This window comes from Ruditapes philippinarum, unplaced genomic scaffold (assembly GCF_026571515.1).
Source record: "Ruditapes philippinarum isolate M1 unplaced genomic scaffold, ASM2657151v2 ctg1516_1_1_1_1, whole genome shotgun sequence".
Lineage (NCBI taxonomy): Eukaryota > Metazoa > Mollusca > Bivalvia > Venerida > Veneridae > Ruditapes > Ruditapes philippinarum.
In genome coordinates this window covers 339,822-365,884 of record NW_026867184.1, presented here as the reverse complement: position 1 = coordinate 365,884, position 26,063 = coordinate 339,822, and the positions used below count along the sequence as shown (strand labels likewise).

At 33.3% G+C, this 26,063-nt stretch overlaps 1 protein-coding gene across 1 annotated transcript; it reads right to left on the bottom strand.

Annotated features, from left to right (window-relative positions):
- Window positions 1–109: 109 nt before the first annotated feature.
- LOC132735167 (uncharacterized) lies at window positions 110–25,476 on the bottom strand. Its single transcript, XM_060722084.1, has 6 exons — window positions 25,164–25,476; window positions 11,686–12,401; window positions 10,284–10,917; window positions 9,357–9,566; window positions 8,302–9,001; window positions 110–127 (listed from the first exon to the last, which is right to left on the bottom strand). Exons 1-6 carry the CDS (start codon window positions 25,370–25,372, stop codon window positions 110–112), a joined length of 2,487 nt encoding a protein of 828 aa, XP_060578067.1. The 5' UTR covers window positions 25,373–25,476.
- Between the last annotated feature and the right edge of the window lie 587 nt (window positions 25,477–26,063).

The following is a 26,063-nucleotide window of genomic DNA, read 5'->3' as shown; positions in this document are numbered from 1 at the left end:
TACTAAGTCAAACATTTAAAAATAATTTAACGTATTTCTGGAAATCATTAGCGGTCAGGGACATTTATCAACTATCTAATGAATAGAATAGAATATATTTTATTTCCAATTATGGGCCTTTACAGGCCTAAAATCATATAATAATGATATTGTACAAGTATACAGAACTAAAAACATAACATAACTAAAGTTTAATTACGATTAACAAACACAATTGACAAAAGACTTTGTAACAATAAAAAACTAAGACATACATTTTTATTAAATGAATTAAATTGAATAAAGAAGATCATGTAAAAAACTTGTAAGCCAAATGATCCGCTATATAAATTCATCCAGATGTTACTTTTTTAGAAATTCTAGTATAGATGAAAAACATTTATGGACAAAAATCTGGAAATAAAGTGATCCCTCGGAAGCATTAATCACAACAAAATTGCATGAAAATAGCAGACTCGGTTTGATTGAGTCTATAAATGAGGAATAATGAATAAGTGCAACATATCCCTCACGCCCCCTAGCACCACCTTGAGCGGTACTCCATTCTCAACACTATATAGTACTGATATCAATGATTCCGAAAGACCAGAAAAATATAACAACACTTCAAAGTGAAGTACGGGGCATCAATAGTATAATTTTTCTCACTTAACATTATACATGTATACACAGACTGTTCTGACCTATATAGAGTTTTAAAGTTTGTTACCTTTCCAGACGAAGGTGCTTTCAAAATCATAAACATAAAGTGGTCCCCCGTTTCAATATCTTGCAATTTGTAGACAAAATTTATCAAAGTTATTTTATGTTTTACAATGTCATTCTTTCACTTCACAATCAAGTTAGAAAAATGACAAATTCAATTTGAATGTACCTTATTTATATGACAAGTTTATTTTATCGTCTCTGTATCTATTAATTATACTTTCGGTGACATTTTACAGCCATACAACGCGTATTAATATTATTCTTATGCAAAAATGGACGCAATGTAACGGCGGTTCAAACATTGTAATTAATAATTGCCAGCGCCACCGAATATTAGCGGTATAAGAAAACGAATTCTAGTTTGTAATTCTATTTAGTTTACACACAAATTTGAGGAAAATAGTTGCTTTACACAAATATTTTAGAAAAAAAGTATATACCTATATAAATACTATTAGAAGAGGACCCGTTTATCTTGTTACGTTAAACAAAGTTTTGATTCGCAAAATATGTTTTGCTGTATACTGTAAGAAAATGACTTTACGAGTACGTTTGATTTGGTTATAGTAGAAATACTACTGTTATCAGAATCACTCGCACTTCCTTTTCTTAAATAAAAAATTAAAAATGATGAAATAAAATTTTATTGCAATTAATTTTTGTTTTGTTATACTTCACCTTTTATATTTTTTTCTCTAAAATGCAATTCACATGATTGCATACACACAGACTTGGCGTAGAAAATGTGTTACTAGTATATTAATTGATTTATGCAAGAGGTCTTTTTTTTTACTGAAGTTGACATTACAAGAAAATCATGCTAATTTGATTGTTAAAACAGAGAAAAAACGGAATCCCTAAAACTTTTTTGATAGTTTATTAGATCTTAAATGATACCTCTAATGGTACCATTCTTTCAAAATTAAATTTTATCGTGTATATGTCGTTCCGAATAATATGATTTGACGAGTCATTCATATCATAACAAGATGCATATTATCATATTCATTGTAATCTATATTAATCTGTTACATGCATTACACCCAAATAATTTGACAGAAACACAAAATAGAGGAAAATAATGGAGAGACCCGAACGTGCAACGTTTTTAATTTAAGTTTTTAAGGGATTCCTATTTTTGCTATATTATTTCACTATACATTGAATATGTCTTACTGTTTAATAACAAACATAGATTTCTTCAAACATGAACACATCAATACATTTCTCTCATGAGTACATTTCAAAAAGCGGAATAACAAAATAAGTAATAAATGTTTCTTTGTATAAACCATGCTCATAAATAACATATCATGTGTAAAATTTACAGAATATAATTCAAGAAACTAAAAACACAGGCAAGCAATTTGTCATATAGACTTGCTGTTGGTTGACATTAACCACTTCGGTGCTAATTCATATAGTTAAATGACACCAGTAATAAAAATAGTAAAGGAAACCGTGATCATTATTCAACATGGCGTGTTTTTAATACTAACTGGCGAACAATATATAAACTTACTTATACGTAAATGACAATATTGAGACATTAACAAAGTCCTGTGTTAAGTAAACTGAAAATTACATTTATTAAGACAATCGTATTTAATAACTCTAATACTAACTGTAAAAGTTTGGAGGCTATGTCTACATGTATTGAAAAGACTGAGACGTAGAAATATTTGCAATAATGTCACAATGCGATAGTCAGTCTATTATGTGACCATTAACCAGTTTCTCGGCGTCTTACGTTACGCAGTAAAGCAATATTACTTTTTTTCATGCGCTGTAGTCCTATTGGAACTACATTCACACGGATGATCTAAGGTTTCAATTTATGGTTTCTGGCACGTGCCTCGGTACGTAACGATAAAAAAGAGTACGATTAGAAAGTATGCTAACAATGGTCAGGTTCAATATGAAACACAAAATTACGGAATCAGATTTTTATTCCAGACTGAGAGGGCTTTAAATGCATCCTCGTGCTTCGCAGATGTTATTGCACGAAAAAGGATACATTAAAACTTCGTTTGGAAACGTAATGGTAATATTACAAGAAATAACTATCAACAAAGTATAACAAGATTACATGTATATGCGAAATATGGCATTTGTGATATTAAATAAAAATTGAAAAGTAATTCCGCTAGTAAGTCTCGACCCATTGGCGCATTAGTAATAACTGATTGAGCATAAGGCCAATAGAATACCCGGTTACAACATCGATGAAGCTATATCTGTAATATTTAATATTAACCCTATTCTTTCTTATTTCCGGATTATTCAATTTTATTGATTAAACAAGCATGTGCACTGGTTCAGTTTGAAAACAAATATATCGTATAGTTTTGTTGTGTTGAAAATAGTAGCACATCATTCTGGGAAAATGTATAAATTATGCAAATTGGAGCGAGTGTATTGATTCCGATAGTAATTATTCGTAATGTTAATCGCCAATGGTTTTGTGAAAAACTTTTAGATATTTGATGTGTATCTATCATTTTTTATTCACACTGTTTAATCTTCTAAATATTTTTAAATTTGTTATACAATACATAGAAACATGGAGTGATTATGTACATGTATTTTTGAAAAAAATCATCTTTGATATAGACCATGTTTTTACAAATTTACAAAAAAATAAAATAAAACAACAACAAAAAAAACAACAAAAAACAAACAAATAACAAATCCACAAACTTAAATACAGTTTTTTTTTTCAAGATTTATTGTGATAACAAAATGTAAATAGAACATAAGTGATTACAAATGAAAACTTTACAATTCTAAAAAAGAAATCTATATACAAAAAGAAATATATATAACTTTATAATTGTAAATTACATCAATTGAGACATTGATTTTAAGACTACACATTGTCAATTCATTTCAAAACTTGTAAGTTATGTCTACATGACTTTAAAAGACTGAGTTTAAATAAAGTCACGTCAACTCATTCGCGATGTCTAACGTTACCTGGTAAAGCAAACTCCTCGCTGCAGTTTCTTATGTTGCTCAGATCAGGTGACGCAAACGTAGCGGCAAGCATCCCATTTATAAGCAATACTTAGTAGTTACAAATGAATAAATTCATACGGATGATATAAGGTTTCCGGCGCGTTGCCTTGGTATCCATAGACAGATATATGCCACGATTGGGAAAGTAACAATTGGAATCGCCGAATCAGACGTATACTTTTATGCCCTGACCTGCCGAAACGCGATTCAAATGCTGAAGATGTTAATGCACAAAGAAAGGTACATTTACCCTCTATTTTGTATGGTAAATGCATTACATTTACGATGAAGTAATGTAACTAAGTTATAAATTAACTGTAATTGCAAAATGTTTTTAATTGTGATTTAAATAGAAACTAAATATTAAGTACAAACCGTACTCATTTTTCCTAATGTATAAACTGATTCAGCATAAGGCCACTGAATAAGCCGATAACATCACGGCGGAAGCTAATTTAAACTTGAATACCGACTTTGCTCTCCATTAAATAAGTCATTTTTGTATATAAACAAACAAGTAGGTTGAAAAAGCAGAGCGTATTATTTTTGTCGTCATTCTAGAAACAATTGCGTAAATTATACAGATTGGAGCGAACTGATTAAATCCAATCGGGTCTCGAGATAATTCGTAATGATGATCGCCTTCGTGTTTAACTTCTAGATGATATTTGCTTTATATGTATCTTTTTTATCTTTACACCACATATACTCACGCACACGCACGCGCACGCACACATCAAAAACAAAATCCGCAAACTGAAATGCAGTTATTTATGTTTGATTGCTATGACAACAAATAACGATATGTATATCATTCTCATGAAACACTAGTGGTAACAAATCAAAATGTTATTACTTGTATATACATAAAGAAATATAAATACGAGGGCTGTTCAAAAAGTTCGTGGACTGCAGCTCTTTTGTTCATATTTTTTAATTTACGTACACGATTTTACAAGAGACAAATAATTGAACATGTCCTTAACATACAGTAAAAAAATCAATACAATATGTTTACAAATAACAATTCTGTGAAAATTACAAATAACAAGGGGAACGCGATCCGGCGCACGCTAATGATAAAACAAAATGACTTTCGTGACGTCGAAATTTAAATTAAAAATGTCATCAGCGTCGTTGCTTCTGAAAGTACATTTTCGAGTGTTCAATGTCTCCGGATCATATAACCAAAACCATTTTTATGTGTGCTATGAGAAGCGAGAAAGAAAACGGTCACCTTTTCGGTCAATTTTTCGTATAAGGGCCTCGAGAGACGACCAGTTTGCGCTCTTTATTGCGATTTTTTTAGTAATATTGATACTTAATGGACAGTGTTATCAAGTTGATTCATTCATCAATTGGTGGTTTATAATATTAATTTAAAACCACAATCGTTTGATCCGTAAACAGTATGATTCTCAACAGAAAAGAAAAATATTTTATCAACTGACAATTATTATGTGCGTTAAATCACCGGTTAGCAGTTATTAACAAACAAATCAGGGAAAATACATGTAATACAACTATTAACTACATTAATTTATTGTAAATACGCATATATCCTGATGAATAAAAAAATATTCTTTAAATTTAATTGTCTGGTAAGAATTGAATGTCCAGACCCGATGCAGAAATTTAACATGCCGGACAGCTCGCAAACCTTTCATACTGTACATCCTCCTGTAGACATTTTGCAATTGACGTTGCACACGTCCTGACAATTTGCCCCTTTCTCCCTCGCCCCCTTCTGTCTGTGATCATGTATTTGCCGTTTTTGAATCCCTTGCGCAAGTTGAAAGCGAACGACTTGTTCGCTGACTCATTGCCCTTTGTTAAATTAAACACCTCATATGAAAATGAATGAGTTTCCGCAGTTTGATGGCAAAACTTTCCGAAAATGTGAATTTCTTTTTTTAAATCTTTTTATTTCGCAATTTACGCTACTGACTACTGCCACTCAAAACTTGTTTGTTTAGTCATTCAACGTCCAAATGACGTCGAATTTCAGATTTATTTAAACATAGTAGGGAAATTTCGACGTGCGCCGATGTCGCGTTGCCATGGTTATTAAAGTGCACATAATTCGTAAAGGAAGTAAAGGTTTAAGATAAAAGTATAACTTACTTTTAGAAATAAAGATACTCTTTCGATTCATATCAACTCAGGTTGTTTTTATGAACCAAGTAAAAATGACAGCAAAAGTCCACGAACTTTTTGAACGTAAATAGAAATAAAACTCCACTGACGAAAACGTTGGCAACCCTTTTTATTACTTTAGAAATTTTAAATCAATGGTATCCTAATATTGTATAACAAACTCTTTTTATATCTTTCATTTTCATTGCTAGTTTGGCTTTTACAAATCCCATTTCTTTCACTTTTGAAGTTTCCTAATAGCCACTTCTGCCTTTTCTTTGTTTTGTGCATCATTTTGTATATGAATTTCCGTTTCTTTTCTAGCCTAGTAACTTCAGATTTGCTCATAAACATTGGACTACTTCTAAGTCTCACTCCATCAATATGTTTGTATGTAGTAGTTGATTTAATAACGTTCAGGTACCGAAAACGATTTATGTTATTTACTGCTCCCTTCAATAAACGTAATGGGCATCCATGGCATAAGGAAAATCTATATCCACACACAAAGTCTTGAAAATGCGGCTGTAAACCATTAAACCCAGGTGGCATACTTTGAATTCTTATGAAATCTTTTTGGTCCAAAAGCGCCACCAAAATTGTAATATCTTGAACATTCTGAACTACTGTCCTAAGAGTTCTTTCCAGATATTGCATTGTGTTCCAAATATGTCGAAAATTAAAAGTTGAACAATCACTATTCATGCCATCTTGTACTAATGAAATCATACTTTTATCGTAGGGTAAATCTAATGCATTGTATATATTTTTCAAAAAATCATACTCACTTTGCCAGGAAAGATACCCATTACTTATACCACTCCAAAGTTTTAGTTCATTAAGTATCTTTATGATTTCACTTAGGTATCGGGTAAATCTACTACAGTTTGATATAATTTCACTTTTTAAAGAGGCATAGAACAACTTTTTTATCTCTAGATACTGTAGCATAAGTTTTTCACTTAAGTGTAAGCCTTCTCTTGCAAACACGAGATTATGAATTAAGAAATCGTTAACAGTCATAAAATACATATAATAAAATCCTTTTAGACATTGATAGTTTTTAATAAGTGCTCTATCCTTCATGGTGATCATTCTCCTTAAAGTAATGCAACGGAAAGGATTCTGTTTCCTCATTTGAGGAAAGTTATTATAGATATTGAGTAAAAGAAATTCTACAGCACTTCTCTCAGGGAAAATGTAAGAATTTTCCTTTGGTAATGAAGATTCGACCGCTGTTCTGCCAAACAACTCGGCAAAAAACATTGCAGTAAAATTATGAACGTTTCGACATTGTGTTATTTCACCCCCAAATAAATTCTTAACTGTTTCTATTGTTCTTGCCATTCCATTTATAGCGAAGAAATGCACTAAAGACAAACCCTTAGAATGGTTACTACAGAAGACATTTGCATTCAAATCCGATTTTCTGTCTCTAATGAAATCCGATAAAAATCTATCAAGGAGAGAATAGGTAACTAATTTATCACTAGAAATATACGGTTTAAACTTCGCAAACACAGTCATATAAAGTATATCAACAACAGAAACATTTTGAGTTACCAAAGATAATTTCTTTTTCATTAAAAAATCCGTAAGGTTTATAAAACCACCAATAATAGAGTAGTGAAGAAGGTTAAATCCATCTATGGTACTGCACTTCAAATTCTTAATGCGTCTTCCTACAGCAAAGGTATTATTGATAACATCAAACAATGTGTCATTGTAAGTCCAAGGAGCAGAGAATGCAATATAATGCAAAGGAGAACGAATTAGAGGTTGCCCACAACTGAAAAGTAGCGTGGGATTGTCATCGGAAATTATCTTTAATAATTGTTGAAAAATGTGCTCACGTTTGAACTGTTTTGCCCAAAACATACCATGAATTATATGCCCCTTGATATTTAAGGCCTCAATAAACGAGATATTTGCAAAAACACGATTAAGTAAAAGAGTTTTCGACAAAAACGGGCTTTTAACAAGAATAGCATAGAAGTATTCTAAAAGAAGTTCTTTGGTCTCCTCCTGCGTAAATAATTTTTGAATATTGATTAAACATTTTTCCCATGGGATCAACGACCGTCGTATTTCCCAAGACTGTGTATTTATGCTTTCATTACTGAATTGTTTGAAAACAGTAGATGAGAACAAAATCTCATCATTTGGTGCATAATACAAAATGTATTCGACTGGAGTTAACTTTAATCGATTTTTTGAATGTAGCATTTGTTTGTATTGCTTTGGTTTCATTTTCTGAAGATAATGAAGCAGTTTTTCGTGCCCATACATAACGATATAATGAAGTAAATTTTGCTCATTGCAATCAACATGTGATATATTTGTTAGCTTTAGTAAATATTTTTGACAACGCAGGGTTAGATTATTTTGAGGAAAGTTCGACCAGCTCTTAGCCTCGCACATGAGAGCATAATGCAATACGCTCCTATTGCAATTATCTTTGAAATCTATTAAATTATCACTAAATGCATTAGTAAGTGCCCTTAAACTCGCCTCTGAACAGCTTATTGCTGCAGAATGATACGCCGTTGATTTATTTTTTGACTCTTCCTCAAAAGCAGTCCTTCCGAATTTCAAGGACATGAACTTGATGAAATCCGTACTACTGTGACTAGCTGCATAGTGTATAGGCTTATTGCCAGAACTATCTGCTATATTCCATTTCAGAGTGACGTCATTTTCAAAAAGGTCAATCATTTTAACCCGATTGTATTTAGCAATTAAATGGGCAAATGTTGCACCTTCTTGACAAATATCTTCCCTCTTCTCATCAATTATAGTACCGGAACCGGCGATGTCTTGACGAGATAAAAATGAAGCAGAGGAAGAGCAGATATCTATATTTGCTCTTTTTTTCATGCCATTAGTAAGCTGGTATCTTCCATGCTTGATCGCAAGTAAGAAAGGTGTATAACCATACGAATCAACACACTCTGCTAAACGCTTCGTCTTTTTTGCAATATATTCTGCGATGTGTGAGTCCCCAGACCGAATCGCATAATGAAGTGAGGTTTCTCGAAAGACAATCCACCATGTGTCTAAAGGTTTTATCAGATTGTCTAAAGGCGAGGCGTCGCAGTTACACGATTTCATTATTTTACCTAATTCCCTTTCAGCAGTTCTGTTGGATATGCAACTCGGTTTAAATCCTGAGTCTAAATTTGTTTAACGATATTAAAATGTGAATTTTTTTGGACGCAAAATACAAACAATTGTCGTCAATTATATTTGACTTTCTAGACATAAATATTTTCAATATATCAATATTTCCCATCTCGCAAGCTATATCAATTGGCCGCTGCCCAATAACGTTTACAAGATTTAAAGAAATGCTTGTTTCTTCAATCAAATATCTTGCAATTTCTGTAGATCTATGCTGTACTGCTATGTGAAGAAGTCCATAACCAGAATAGAAAATTGTTTTTATCTCTTCTATATCTTTTTTGAAATCGCGTAGAAATAGCTTTGTATCACACTTCCTACAAGGATTCACTGCAAAATCACAGTTTGCACCTTTCCGCAGCAACAATTTTAGCTGTTTAAGATGCCCTTTCGCTGCTGCGAGAAATGCCGGACTTACTCCATTTTCATCTGTTATATCAACTTTGGAATGATGAAATAGAAGTAAATCAAGCGCTTCTTCAGACTCAGTCTTACTTATTAGATTATGTAGAACTTCCTTCTCTCTGAAAGACATCACCTTATTCATATTGAATGAATGAAATGTCTTTTGCAGAGTAACACTTTTTGAGTTACTCAGATGAATTACTAGCGCAATAATATCACCAGTGCCGTTGTTCTCCACAGTTCTAAGCAAATGTTTTGAAATTAATTCATGTCCTTTTGTAAGGGAAACTTTATATCTGCTGGAGGCTGAATTAACTAACCAACTGTGTATTGCTTTATGGCGTAAAATTACGCCATCTTCCGCCTTTATAAAGTAAGAAAGTTGTTCAAATTCCCGTTCAAAATCTTTATATGATATGTTGATTGCCTCACTATTTATTAGTATGTCATATATATCGTTTCTACTTTGAGGAGTTAAACTTGTACAAATAATTTCGAGAATAAGTCTAGCATTACTGTAGGTATTACCTCCTTGAAATTGTCGATCAAAATTAAGTTCATATATATCCTCTAATGAAAATGGTAGCTTAGGCAACTTGCCATTAAAGTCAGGACTCTGAACATATTGCAATGCATGAATAATGTACAGGAAGTTGCCTTCACCACTTTCCAGTATTTTCTGTTTTATATCAGAATAAAAAAATCGTGACTTTTCATTGTAAATATTCAAATACTTTTCAATATACTTTTTTTTTTTTTTTTTTTTTTTTGAATATTGTGAAATTGGTCGAGTCGTTAGCTAAAAGATTTAATCTCTCTAGTTTTTTTTAGAGAACTTCAGTTGCATTATGTCTCTACTTGTTATGAGAAATTTGACCCACTTTGGAAAATATCGTAGTCGTGTCGATATCAAATTCAAAATAAAATTTTCGTTTTTTGTTAAGTGAAAACATTCATCAAGAGCGTCTATTACCACAATCATTGTAGAATATTCTGATGTCATATTTTTAAATGGAATTCTAAACGCCTGATCAAAGCACGCATCTTGTTCCTTAGCACATTTTTCCTTGTCATATAAAATAGAGGAACTGGACATCATGGAAACAATATTGCCGTATTCCGGTAGTCTCATTGCAAATAACCCTACTAAACGCCTGATAAACCTCTCGGGTGACTGCGTGCTAGAAACATCGTATTTACATATGTGAAACGCAGCTATGTGTTCCCTTAAAGTTCTGCCCTTTTCACCATGTCTGGCGCATAGCAAATGGGAAACTATGGCCGACTTTCCGTACCCGAATTCTGCAACAGAGACTATTCCGCGTCCAGATGATTCGTCTTGTAAAAGTTTTCTATCTAACATTTTAAACAGCCAATGTCTCCCAACTAAAGTGTTAGTGTCTCGTACGTACTCTATTAATGGTAAATCTTGCATCCAAGGCAAAGTATAGTTTTCATAGACACATCCGTCTGCAAAAAGTAAAAGTCAACAATTACATTAAGAAATTGTAAATGTTTCAACATTTCGATAAATCCTAGGCCAGAATTTTAATATATTATTATAATTTTTCTGTACTTATTTTCAACATATTTGCGTGTACCTCTATCTTGTCTTGCGAATCGCTTTACACATATATGACCCCGTGAGACATTTAACCATGCACAATTCATAATCTGATAACTGTAAATCGGCTTTTGTCGTGTAAAGCATTGTAATCTCTATTTTAAACATATCCTTCAACCTGTCAAATTCATACTCTCCAAGGAATTTGCTGTATTAAAGTGTTCTATAACCTTTATCTCGGTCGTCTTAAACAAAAAAATCTATGAAAGGTATCTTAATGTCGCGTCTAATCTCCTAATCTCCTTTCTTTATCTGAAGGTCAACGCATTATTTTATGATTAGTATAACAACAGTTTGATGTCAATATTACGGTGACTGTACCTGCCTTTGACATATCAATATCGCAATCATCAGATATTATACTTACAAGTCATGCCAACTCCTTCATTGTTTGAACAAGGTATGGTCTAACGGAAGAACGGCGGACCAACCGACCCATATATGAAAGCATTCTTAGAATTGGAAGGCATAAAAACAATCTTCAACAGGTGTAATCATATTAAACACCCTTCAAGTATGGTTATTAGCAAATCATTTAAAGTAATGTCCTTTATTTTGCTATACTAATTTATTTAACTAAAAACAGAAAGCGTCAGTTAATTGAATATTTTTACCTAGACCTTGAGAATGATACTCTTTCAACGATACGTGGTTTGGTACAAAATAATACCATACACATCCTAAAAATGCAAACGTAAGCGCAAGAGTTGTAAAAGGTGTTGTTTTCCTTCTCTTCGAATCTTTTTTTTTAAAATTCCTTGAAAGTCTGTCTAACACCGTACCAGAATATCTGTTTTCCACCTCTATAGATTCTAAGTGGTCACATATTTCACTTAATGTGTGTTCTAATGATCTTTGATTTTCATGATATACAGCTGTTATTTCCTCAAGTACAGATTTGTCAATGGAATAGAATAAATCATCCACATAAATATCATCCAGTTTGCTTAAATATTCATTCACATTAATGTCGTTTGCGATGTCTTTATCTTTTATCAAATCTTTTAAAGCATCAAAAGCTTTGGCCTTTTCAATATCAGTGGCTTCAAAACTAATATTATGATATGTTTCATTTCTTGCAGCTCTAACGTTTTTAACTATTGTTTTATTCAGGTGAAATTCCCTACATTGCAGCCAAATATGACACTGTGTTGATATATCTGAAAACTGTATGGGATTGCTTTTTGTCCAGTCACCCGGCAGGAATACTTCGACAATGCTTTCATAAGAGTCAGGCCATTTCCATGATTCCGTTTTCTCCCAATTTACACTCCTTGATCTATTTACCCCCGACAGTTCTTTTTTCCACTTTGAGCAAGTTTCACACCATCTGAAAAAAAGAATTTGTTTGACATAGTCTATTAACATGAGAACAATTAGTCTACCACATTTCTAAAACATTTACTGAAGTTCACATAAATTGACTTAAAAAAGGTCGAAGAATGATATAGAACAATTACATAGCTGGAAACAATACAATTAACTTCTTAAATGTAAATTGCTGATACATTCTGGAGCAAGTGTCAATTGTCTAAATCGTTAAACCTTTGAAAAAGTGAAACAAAATCTACATCTCTAAACAAATTCCATTTCAAGATATACCAATATGCTTAAAATAAGCTTTGAATGTTTTTGGAATCGCAGAAATGAAAATGAAAAAAGCCACGAAACCAGGTTTTCAATAACCACCACTGTTGAATGCACTGTTGTCATTGGAATATAAATACAAGCTATGTGCAGTTTAGCTTTGGCATTAAAACAATGGCAATAACCCTATGGGGTTAAAATGCAATTCTAATTGAAGCGTTCAAATACTGTAGAAATAATATTCAAGAGGAATTAAAATCTCATTCCTTAATCAAGTTCTAGACCTGAAACAAATTTTCTATTTCTTATGACCTTTTATTGATCATAGGGAATCCAAAGGCATTTCCAAGCAAAATCTTCACATAAGCTCTTTCTATACAACAAGTTTCATTGAAATATCTCATTCAAGTTACTTTAATTACTGACTGGAAACCGATTTTATATTTTAAGTAACAGTGACCTTGACTCAGGAAGCCAAAATCAATCGTAAGCAAGGTCTTTACATAACCTTGCTTTACACCAAGTTTCATTGAAATATTTCATTTCAAACTCTAGTTATTGACCATAAACTAATTTCCCTTTTTAGTAACAGTGACATTGACTCATCAGGCCCAAAAGCAATCGTAAGCGAGGCTTTACATAAACTTGCAATACACCAAGTTTCATTGAAATATCTCATTCCAAACTTAACCAATTCCCGGAAACTGATTTTCTAATTTTAGTAACAATGACCGTGACCCAAAGGGGCCCAAAAGCAATCCAAAGCAAGGTCTTGTCATAAGCTTTACATCAAGTTTAATTGAAATATCTTATTCGTTGAGAATTAAAGAAGAAGTTGCGCACAGAAGGAATTGTTCACTATATATTCCATAAAAGGACCATCATTAGGTCGAAAATTATCAAATCAGAAACCCCGATAATATGCGCCAGGACACTTGATGGCAAAGCTTCTGTGAAAGTTTGGTCAAAATTCCTGAAGAAATCTATATAAGAAAAGGACAGGGGCATAATTAGGTCAAATATTATCAAATCACAAAACCCCGATAATATGCGCCGGGCACTTGTTGACAAAGCTTCTGTGAAATGTATGAGGAGTTGTGCTCGGAAGAACTTTTTTACGCCCGCCCGCCGACATACCTCAATCCAATAACCAGTTTTTTTCTTCGGAAAATCTGGTTAATAAAAACAAAAATAACGTTTCACATCACTGATGTAGAATGTACACCACTTTTAGGACAGCAAACTGAAGTGTTGATCCAGAATTACCTATATTTTGAAACAAATTCCAAATAAAAACATTCAGAGTTTAATGATCGATTTTAAGTATTGGGAAACTCAAAGATTACAGCTACATATACAACACACAAAGATGTTAAGCCCATTGCACTGTTAGACTGTCACCTTTTAAAATTCGGCGACACATCTGAGAAAAAATAAAACTAACTACCAAACTCTGATGTCATAGAAAAAGTTGAAGATAATACACCATTGGTGCCACCCCGCTAAATTATTTCTGAAAGCAATTGAGACATAAGAATTTGTGTAGACACGAGACAAGAAAACACAGCAGTTGAACGTGAACGATTTTTCCATGCTGAGCATTTACGAAACACTGGAAGAACTTAGTTGAGCCGGATTATTCACATAAATAGGCCTAAACATGGAGTATATCAGATAGAGATCGACCCACAATCAAGAAAACAACAACATTTGTTACAAACTATGGACTATATATTCGAATTATATTTAGAATTTTCTGTGCTTCAGATTTATACTCTGTATTTGTTTTTTTTGTAGGGGGTGGGGGTGGTAACGTAGAAATCAAATGGCGAATTTCCAGTTTTACAGTTTGAGGATGACCTTAGCTGCCCGTCCGTGCATTTCAAGAGTCCCCTATATCAAGACATATACCAACACCTGAATTCAACATACACTTCAAGACAACCGAATTGCAAACAAAGAATTCAGATTTTATACAGGTACATGATTTAAAAAAGAACAACAAAACGCCACGCTGCGCAATGTCCTACACCACCTTAGAGATAAAAACCTAACGATGAACAAAAGTAAATGTGATTTTTGCAATGCCACCATCACATTTATTGGCTAAATAATGTACTCATGTCACATGATGAAAAGAATATGGCAGTGCTAAATACATCGGCCCTAAAAGATGTTAAAGAAGTTTAATCTTTTTTAGGACTTTTAAACAACTGCTCAAAATCCCTGGAACGAATGCATAATAATCATTTACATAATCTGACATGTCCTTTGTAAATAAAAGTAAACGAACGTTTACCAAGAAAGCCTATATAAAAATAAAATTTAGATATTTTGTAAACAGTCGTAGAAATTATATGTTACACTGATTAATAGCAATATTAATGTTTTCTCTAGAAGTTTGAATGAATAATAACGTTTATTGTTATATAGTCGAAAGTGATCATTTCCTGATGTCTTAAATTTTCATAGTATAATGGTCACGGTTAGTTTGTTTTCATTGAGAATGGGTCTGACAGTTTAGTTTCGATAAAATGGACAGATCTGAGTGATATGCTTTCTCAAAATTCCATTGAGTTTCACTTGATCGATAATGATGGGATCATACTTTTTAATAGTTTAATTATTTCAAGAGGACTTGTGGCTATTTACAAGAATCAAGGATTTTTATAATTTTTTCAAGATGGCATCTTCGGAACTGCCAACGCCACAGACTTTCAAAGTTGACGGGCAAATGCACACTTGTCCAGTGCATGGGACAATTATATTAAACGATTTGACTATTATATACAAGTAGCTGGCATAACAAGAAAAAAAAACGAAAGTTACATTGTGGAGGGTCCCTCTTATTACATTTTGTGCCATGTCCCTTTCTCTTCCCCAACCACAAATGTTTTCCTTACGCCCCTTGTCTATCCGCCCCTTTTAATTATAAGCATTTCACTTATTACATGTCCCCTCATTTTGCCACCCTTGTGTCTTCTCCCGGTTTTGGCTCGGTGCCTTCTCCATGCCTTGCTGTTGTTTTTGGATTGTGTCGGGGCTGTGTTCTGTGCCTTGTTTATCTTTGTTCTTATTTTTTACAAGATATTTTCATACCAAAAATACGTCAAGATGACTCAAACATTGGGAGATTTTACATACTTATTCTTTCCAAAGAAAATATGATTCGTGACCAACTGATCAAACACCGCATCTCAAAGAAGTGAAAGGTCTGATTTATTCGTGAACAAGATTTAACATTGAAAAAAAGTTCAACATATTGCCACACAATCAAACTTTCAAGCCAACGAAATACAGGAGTCAATAAGAAATAATCACAAATAAGAATATCTTACCAATCATGATGACGTTGGCCAGATTTAAAACAGAAAAGAAAAACAAACAAAAGGGCCAGGATGGCCTTAATATCGCTCACTTAAATATGAATACTCTCTTTACAAGTAATAATGTAAACTACAAACCAAAGCAGATATAAAATCTAAATCATAAACTGTCACAATGTTCATATTTGTATCTGAAAAAGTATACGTGTAATAACATTACTGATTGCTATTGCTAAGGGAAAATAACAGTAAAATAAAAAGTCACTGGTTGCTATACAAAGTAAATGGTTTCCTTGGAAGTCAGTGCCTGCTAAGAAATTCAATGGTAGATTCACTGGTTGGTATGGAAAGTTAATGTTTCCTATGGAAGTCACTGGTTGCTGTTGCTATAAAGTCACAGGTTGCTATGGATACTAAGCTTTAGCTCTTGTATAATTAGAGAAGATTTTTAAAAAAGGTTTTTACTACATTCAAATAAGGAAATCTATGTTTTTCCGGGGCGGGGCAAATTTTAACCTGATGGCTATTATTTGAAAAGTTTTGTAGAGGTCAACCAGACAATGTTGCATACCAAATATCTAAGATAAAGCCTCTACAGTATCATTGGATTTTTTATGTTTTTTATTATAAACATAGAAGGAAAATCAATGATTCCCTTGAGGCCTAAAGGTCCACTAGACAATGTTTCATTAAATATCTAAGCTAAAGTCTCTCTAGCATAGTAAAAGAAGTTTTTTGTTATTTCTTTATACTTGCAAATTTTATTCCAGGGATATAATTTGAACACAAATTGGTAAAGATCAACTACACAATGTTTCATACCAAATATCTAAGTTAAAGACTCTGAGAATAAGTTTTTTGTTTGGTTTTACTATATACATATGGAGCGGGGCCAATTTTGACCCCAGGGCTTTTATTTGAACAAACTTGATAGACACCTTTTAGAAGATTTTTCATGCTAAATATCTTAGCACTAATTTTTTTCGTTTTTTACAAGAAGACTTTTTGTTTGTTTATACGATATACATATAAGGAAAATCAATGACCCCCTGGGGGCGGGTCAATTTTGACCTAAGGCCTATAATTTAAATATTTTTTTGTAAAGGTCCACCGGACAATGTAATATACCAATTTTTCAAGGTTAAACCTTTGTAGTATAATAGAAGAAGATAAATTTTGTTTTCACTATACACATATAATACACATATAAGAAAAATCAATGATTCCCTGGGACGTGGCCAATTTAACCCAATGCTATAATTGGAGCAAATTAGTAGAGTCCTAACTGATAATGTTTCATGTCAAAAACAAACCTTTAGCTCTTGTACTTTAAGAGAAGAAATATCTTTAAGGTTTTACTATATACATATAAGGAAAATCAATGATTTCCTGGAACGATGCCAATATTTACTTTCAAACTTTATTCAATGTTAAGATATACAATACAATACAATACAATACAATACAAATCACTTCATGTTCAATTGTCACAGATTACATAATACACATTTAACATGTATCAAGCAATAACATGTGAACGAACAGTAGCATAAATAATTAGTATGGGTAACCACATGATCAAAAATATTCTAATTAATTATGTTTTGTGTTTTAGTGTTTCTGTATTCGATGGGGAAAGCGGACAATATTTGAAGTATTTATTTGAAAGCGGTGAAAAAACAAAGTTTTGAGTTCTTAATATGCTAACAACAATAAAAAAAGGAAAAAGTCAGTGAACATACAGTAGTCAAAGATGGGGATAATAAGGATTAACAATCACCAGGTATGTAAAATAAATCAGTTCATGTAATTGTTATCAATCGTTAATTTGTTTCATGATATATTTAACATATAAGCTAAGGTTTGTTAGGGTCTGGCTATCATTTGTGTTAAGTAGTGTCTTAAATTTCAGTATATTTGGTCTAATATAGAATCTCTCTGGTATTAGCTGTCTTCTTTTAGTTCTGAAAAAATGGCATATTAACAGATAATGCATCTCATCGCCAATGTCCCCCGAGTTACATTTTTGGCACTTTCTTTGCTCATGATGTTTAAAAGATTGTTTCCAACGACCCGTTTCTACTGGGAAACGATGGTTAGCAGTTCGGAAATGCAAAAGAGATAATCTAAGGGGGTGGGGGAGAATATTTAAATAATATTCTAGATTAAAACTGTTTTTAAAACTACCATAGAGTCTACCTTTATGCGAGTTTTCTAGTTGTGAGAACCATTCTTGTTTATATTGGTCGATTAATGTTTGTTTAACCAATTTGTTAATACATTTAGCTTGGATATTATTTTGATTTAACCATAAAATAGAATTACCTGTACAGTTAAGTATACTTTTAACTAGACTGTATCATATACCTGTAACACATAAATGAAATTTTTGATTCCTTAGACTGAATAAGTTTATTCCAAAAATTTATCATACGAGATTTGATGTTTATTTCGATAGGATAGCGCCCAAGTTCAGCATATAACATGTACCTAGGAGTACTTTTTCTGGTATTAGTAATCTTGCGTAAAAAATTGGAATGGACTTGTTCTATGATATTTAAATTTTCGAACCCCCATATTTCACTTCCATATGTAAGAATGGGAAGCACTGTATGGTCGAATAACTTTATTTGTAGGTCTAAGGGAAGGTCAAAGTTGTTTATTCTCATATATAGAACATTCATGGCTTTGTTTGCTTGTGAAACTAGGTGTTTCCTACACGCAAGAAATGAACCAGAGCTAGAGAAAATAACATCTAGATACTTATATTCCGTTACTGTTTCGATTGATTGACCATTTATATTGAAAGTGTATGACTTGGGTTTATTTGTGCCAAAGACAACTACCTTAGTTTTCTGAAAGTTTATATTTTATTTCCAAGCCTCGCAATATTTGTGAAAATCATTGAGACAGGACTGGAATGATTCCTGATTTTCGCCTATTACGACCGTGTCGTCTGCATATAGTAATATTAATATTTTTAAAAACTGGGTTGTAGCGTCAAATGTGACTCCATTATTGTCCTTATTAAGGGCTAACTCTAGGGCATTTAGGTAGATTGAGAAGAGCACCGGCGATAAATTCTCGCCTTGTCTTAGACCTATAGAACTTGAGAAAAATGCAGATGTAAATATCTATATATTTTACATTTCTGTCCCAGATGTTAAATGGAGCAGAACCATTTGAACAATTTAGTTAATTAATTGGCCCAGTATTTATGAGGAGAATTCGTTTGTAATAAACTGAATACGGACGCACAGACGGCCGATGAACAACGGACAAATTGTAATTAAAAACAAAAAATGTCGGACGACACATATACCCCCTTTCTTGCCTTTGACTCACATCATTGGTAATTTGTTACAGAAACTTGCCATAAATGGGTACGTGGAAGTGTTCAGTTATGGAAAAAAGAAAAATAATGACCTACTACATGTATTTATAACCAAACAGTATGTGAAATATAAAGACCTTGACCTTTGAACTAATGACCCCATTATGACTAATAAATATCTAAAATATGACGACTTTGGGATAAAAAGTTTTCAAGGTAATAAGCTGAAACCATATCTACATTTAAGGCCCCGATGACCTTGACCTTTGAACTAGTTAACCCAAAATCAAAAGGTCATCTTCTACATATGAGCCGCGTCACGACAAAAGCAACATAATGTGTTTGCGACCAGCATGGATCCAGACCAGCCTGCGCATCCGCGCAGTCTGATCAGGATCCATGCTGTTCACTTACAGACCCAATAACAAGTAGAGAAACTGATAGCGAACAGCATGGATCCTAATCAGACTACGCGGATGCGCAGGCTGGTCTGGATCCATGCTGGTCGCAAACCCATTATGTTGGTTTTGTCGTGACGCGGCTCATATGGCTATTCAATATGTGAAATATGAAGTCTTTTTGATCAATAGTTGTCATGATCTATATCAGCGGAAACTATCCTGATATTTAAGATCCCTATGAGCTTGACCTTTGGCCTAGTGACCCCAAAATCAATAGGGGTCACATACTTTTTATAACCAATCAGTATGTGAAATATAAATACTTTGAGAAAAAAAGTTGAAACCATTCTAACATTAAAGGCCCCTATGAGTTTGATCTTTGACCTAGTGACCCCAAAATCAATAGGGGTCATCTACTAGTTATGACCAATCAGTATGTGAAATATGAAAACTTGGTGATAAATAGCTTTCAAGATAACCATGCTACCATTCAAAGCCCTGTGACCTTGACCTTTGACATCGTTACTTCAAAAACATTAGGGGTCATTTACTAGTTATGACCAACCATTTTATGAAATGTGAAGACTTTGTGATGAATAATTTCCAAGATAATCAGCAGAAACCATTCTGACATTTAAGGCCCCTGTGACCTTGTTCTTTGAAATAAAGATCCCAAAATCAATAGGGGTCATCAACAGGTTATGATCAATCAGTAAGTAAAATATAAAAGACTTTGTGATTGATAGTTTTCAAGATAATTAGCGGAAACCATTCTGACATTTAGGGCCCTTGTAACCTTGACCTTTGACCTAGAAACCTCAAAATCAATAAGTTTATTTACTAGTTATGACAAATCAGTACTTGAAATATGAAGACTTTATGATGAATAGTTTTCAAGATAATCAGCAAAAACCATTCTGACGTTTAAGGACCCTTTGACCTTGACCTTTGACCTAGTGACCCCAAAATCAATAGGGGTCATCTACTTATTATTACTTATATGTATGTGAAATATAAAGACTTTGTGATAAATAGTTTGTAAGCGGAAACCATGTGGTCTACCAATGGACAGAATGACCGACCGACCTACCGACCGACAGACATTAGCAAAACTATATACCCCCACTTCTTCGAAGGGGGGGCATATAAAAAGGAAAAGTGTCTGTATTAGGTGAATTATACAGCTTAATTGTAGAATAAATCCTGGCACCTTAATGAAAATTTTAAAAAAGTGGTTTATTTTCTTAACCATTAGTGGGTGGGATATTGATCTATATCAGTCTGAATGAAAAATATATGATTTATGCAGTTTTGCAACTTTTTGTCATATTATGAACTTTCTTTTAAATGTATTATTTTAAAATAAAGCATAATATTATACGCAAACTTGTACAAATGTGTTACTTTATCAAATTATAAATGACCACAATATCCATCAAACTACGAGTCTTATTTCATCGATTTCACAGATTAGAAAACCATATATGGTTTAAAGCATGACATTCTGCTACCCCTTTCAACCAATCAGAATCCCACGAGTGAACGAACGCAGTCACGTGACCAATTACTAGCAGAACAACGCTACCTTGGAACTGACCACTTGTGGCTTTACGAAGAATATAAAAATAATAGTTTTTATCTAGTTAAGGATTGTTATCTGTTGAAAGTGTTATTTCTTTTTGGTACCAAAAGGGAATTACTCTATCGTGTCTCATTCATAAACATATAAAGTAGTGAATTATTCCGATTTCGCTGGATTTTTTGTGATTAGAACTGTGTAAACTTGTTCAATTATGGTCGAAGGGCCAGAAAAGCAGAGTGAGTTAAACTTTTCTGCAAATGGGTCTCTTCAGAATAATCAGCTCTTAGAGGCACCTGGAGTCCAAGGGATAACTGACAGCCGGACAAAATGAATCCCGCTTAAATGTTTTTAGATATGTGGCGGTCACGTTAACAACTACATCCGGCGGAAGTGCTGTTGAAGAATCGACATCCGGAAGAAGCACGTGGATAGAAATCCTCCGATCGATCCGAAAATCTCTTTTGGGGCGGGATTAAATACGGCCACCCCTATAGGTAACAATATTGATCCAGTGATGTTCGTATTTTAAGAACAGTTACGACAAACACAAAGCATATGTGCCTTTACCAACAAAATTCACTGGAAAAATAAACAGCGGCAATAACAAGCCTTACAAATCTGAATACTAGTATGCCTTAAAGTATGATGAAGTTTCGTCTCGTGGTGATTTGTCAGACTCGGGAAGTGAAAGTGACTTGACATCTAGAAGTAAACAAATGAAGAAAAACAGAGTGCGTCTTCACACTCAGACAGGAAACTTGCGAAACTGCAACGTGTACCAAACAAGAAGAATGTGGACCAAGCGTACATAATGTTATAGCCTCGACCGTAAAAAAAGAGCATCCGAAGTACAAGAGCTTTTGGGTAAAAAAAATACCAGACAAATGTTAATACATTCAGGTCCCGAAAGTAAACTAAATAATCTGGTCAAATAAACAAGCGAAAAAAAGAACTGACAGCAGGTGACAAGCAGATTCAAAGAACGCAACAATATCTTTGACAAAGTGCAACATATTTATTACCTTGAGCTAAAAGCCGCGCTCTTAACTTTGAAAAGATTTGCCAAGGAAAATGAAAATGTACAATTAATGTTAGATAACACAACGACAATAATACATGTACATGTAGCACACTTGACGAAAATGGGGGAGGGGGTCGGCGGCAGAAAAAATTAATTCATTGACAAAAGATATATGAGAATGTTGTATATCCAAAAATATTTGGATAAGTGCTTATCACATTCCTGGAAAATTAAATGATAGAGCTGACGCCCTATACCGCCAGAAATTATCTGTTGATATGGAATGGAGTTTAGACATTGAAATATTTAACCAAATTATAAAAAATATATGGTTATTTTGATATAGATATGGAAATGGAATAACAAACTGAACAAGAATTTGTAACAGAGTTACCAACGTCCCCCGCCTCAGGGAAGTTTTATATGAAGCATAAAATTATGCTATTTCAAAAGATTGAGGCATGGATCTCACGATTTTCAGTCCAAAATTATGATCAATGCTAGATCTGCAAATGCAACAATAAATTTATTTAAGAAATAAAATGAAACATGGAATTTAAAAATCTATTATGTCAAGCTTTGACCTCTAAGTGTGACCTTGACCTTGGAGGTAGGGGTACAGGTGTTGTGCATGACATAACGTCTTATTATTGTAACTATTTGTGCCAAGTATTTTCAAAATCCTTGAACTATGAAGAAGTTATAGATCGGACACAGAATATACCCTATAACAGACTATGTTAATCTTTGACCTCTAAGTGTGACCTTGGAGGTAGGGACTCATATTTTGTGACTGACATATCGTCTTATTATTGTGATTATTTGTGCAAAGTGTTTACAAAATCCCTTAATCTATGAAGAAGTTATGGATGGGACACAAAATATACCATATAACAGACTCTGTTAACCTTTGACCTCTAAGTGTGACCTTGACATTGGAGGTAGGGGTGCAGGTGTTGTACTTGACATATCGTCTTATTATTGTGACTATTTGTGCCAAGTTATTTAAAAGTCCCTTAAACTATGAAGAATAAAACATAAATCAGGTTATAGTGCTATCAATACGATTTCTAGTGCTGTGTACATGTATATAGTTTCAAACATATAATTTGGAAACCAAATATTGATAAAGCAGTTTATGAAAGGAATATCTGATAAAAGGCCATCTCTATCTAGATACAATTGTACATGGGAACATCCCATGATAAAACTGTTATGTGTTATCTTCAATCAATATTTCCGTTAGAGGGTTTATCACTTAGATTATTAAGTTATGAATTGTTAATGTTATAAGCATTGTGTACTGGTCAAAGAATGCAAACTCTACACTGTATCACATTAGATAATATTGAAATTTCATCTACAGCAATCAAAATTCGTATTCAGGATTTACTTAAACAAACGCGCCATGGAAACCATCTAAGTGAATTGTATATAGAAAACTATATCAGTGATTCTTTGTGTGTTGTATTTACTTTGAAATACTATTTAGATTTTACATCAAAATTACGAAGTGCGTGCGCTGGAAAAAATATTTATTTCCGTGCAGAAACCTCATGCTTTTGTTTTGTTTTTCGGTTTTACGTCACACCGACACAATATAGGTCATATTGCGACGTTCCAGCTTTACTGGTGTAGGAAGACCTCAGGTGCCCTTCAGGCACGAACGGGCACCTGAGTAGAACCACCAACGTTCCGTAAGCTAGCTGGATAGCTTCCTCATATGAAAGAATCCAAAGTCCCTGTCGGGATTCTAACCCACAGCGGACGCCTAGATTTATACGAATGCAATTAATTGTTTGAATATGTTTCCATTTCATTTCCTTCAAAATTCTCCAGTTTCTTATTTATTACCATAGCGCCACACGAGTGACCGTTCCGAAGAGCGTGATTAATTGACGGAAAAGATTATTTCATTTGAATATGTTTGCATTGCGAAATTCTCCAGTTCGCTATTCATTGTAAATATCGCGACATTTCTTTTTTAAAAATCAAACACTCTCATACCAATCGGAATGATCGGCTGTTATGACCGACTAAAAGGCCCGAGAAGTTTCAATTGCCTTTTCTCATTCCATGAGGGGAGTCGCGCTTCGGCGCGGACGCCAATGATACCTCTAAAACCTGCTAGTGATTGGTCACGTGACTGCTTTCGTTCACTCATGTGATTATGGTAGACAGGGCGTAGCAGATTTGTAAGTTTCGTTTTAATTTGTCAATTTTAAGCAATTTATACATCAAATACTGAGGACTTCTTTTTTCTGTAGCAACACATATATTGTATATTCTAGATAACAAATGAAAACATCTTTTATGACGGAATCTGTGTAAGGTTGAGTCTGATTTAGGTCGAGTCTGATTTGGGCCTCGTCAAAATTGTAATTGTAGTTAGTTATGGTCTTTATTTTTACAATATTTACCTCTCGACTACCATATTGTGGGCCAATATCCTATGTAATATAAATACGATTTAAGGTGAATTGTCAAATTTAGTTATCTGTGAATGGAAATATTATTATAGCATCAGCATGAATAAGATTTTTATCAGGTTACATATGAAGATAATTGAATTGAGATACATGTATTTTCATCTTACCTTTTACATTAAAATATATTGGGAATGACTCCAAATGTTGGTCAAGGAAGGGAATAGGTGCTATCTGAAAAGCATTGATGTTAACCTTGAAATTTACTTTCGATTTTAATTTTGCCTCATTGCGGACAGTTTGGTGGATCGAGATTAATATAGTTAGGCTTTATGTATATAAACAATTCCGCGAAAGTAGTAACAAAATAAAATTCGTATATGTATGTGAACAATAATATAAGACGTGTACGTACCTGTTAAATTGTAACTTATGGAGAGAGCTGCACTTTGCATGACAACGTGGAAGACCTGCCAACAATCTGTATATCTTTTGATGTAGTAAACGAAGTCTTTCTCGTGTGTAAGATTCCGTTTTTCTACCCGTATGTACAAATCCATATAAAACTGCAATGTAATCTTTACACTTGATATTTTGGCGTATTTCCTCCATTTTAGCTATCATAGAAAACAAGTATCGTTATCAGTGTAATATATGTATGCAGTCACGTATTCAATTTCTTATCTCCAACGTTAACATGGTAGTCGAGGCTATGTCTCAAAATGCTCTGCTTTTATTGACATGTCAATTATGAAAAGATTACAACACACATTAATGAAATATTCGATTTTACTTCGGTCCTGTCCGTGAATTTACGAGAATTAATATTAAGCTTTGAAAAGTCACACCAGCTTAATGTATAGCTCGTAGTTACATCCGTAATAGTACAGTCAGTTAAGTGATTGCCTAATATATGAAAGGTCTGTTGTTCAGTTATTACTGTGTTACCATTCTTTTAAACTTACTTTTTTCTTTCTTTTTTTGCAGTTTATTTTAATGCAAATGGTCAAGGCTTTGCAAAAATATCAACAAGGATATTAAGATACTTTGAAATACTTTTGTTCCGATTTGTATACTGTTTTACTGCATTAACCCTTTCCCTCATGAGCATAATGTGAAAAATGGCCGTTTTCACTGAAAAGCCACCTGTTACAAGTTCAAACTGCTATGAAACTATGAAAAATGCTTCAATACTAATAAAACTGGGCACAAATGTTGACTGGACCATTGCCTTTGTAACGACATGCTCAGTCTTAAATTTCCTGTTACCATGGCAACGAGGGGACATCTCAAAATTGCCAAAAATCACTATTTT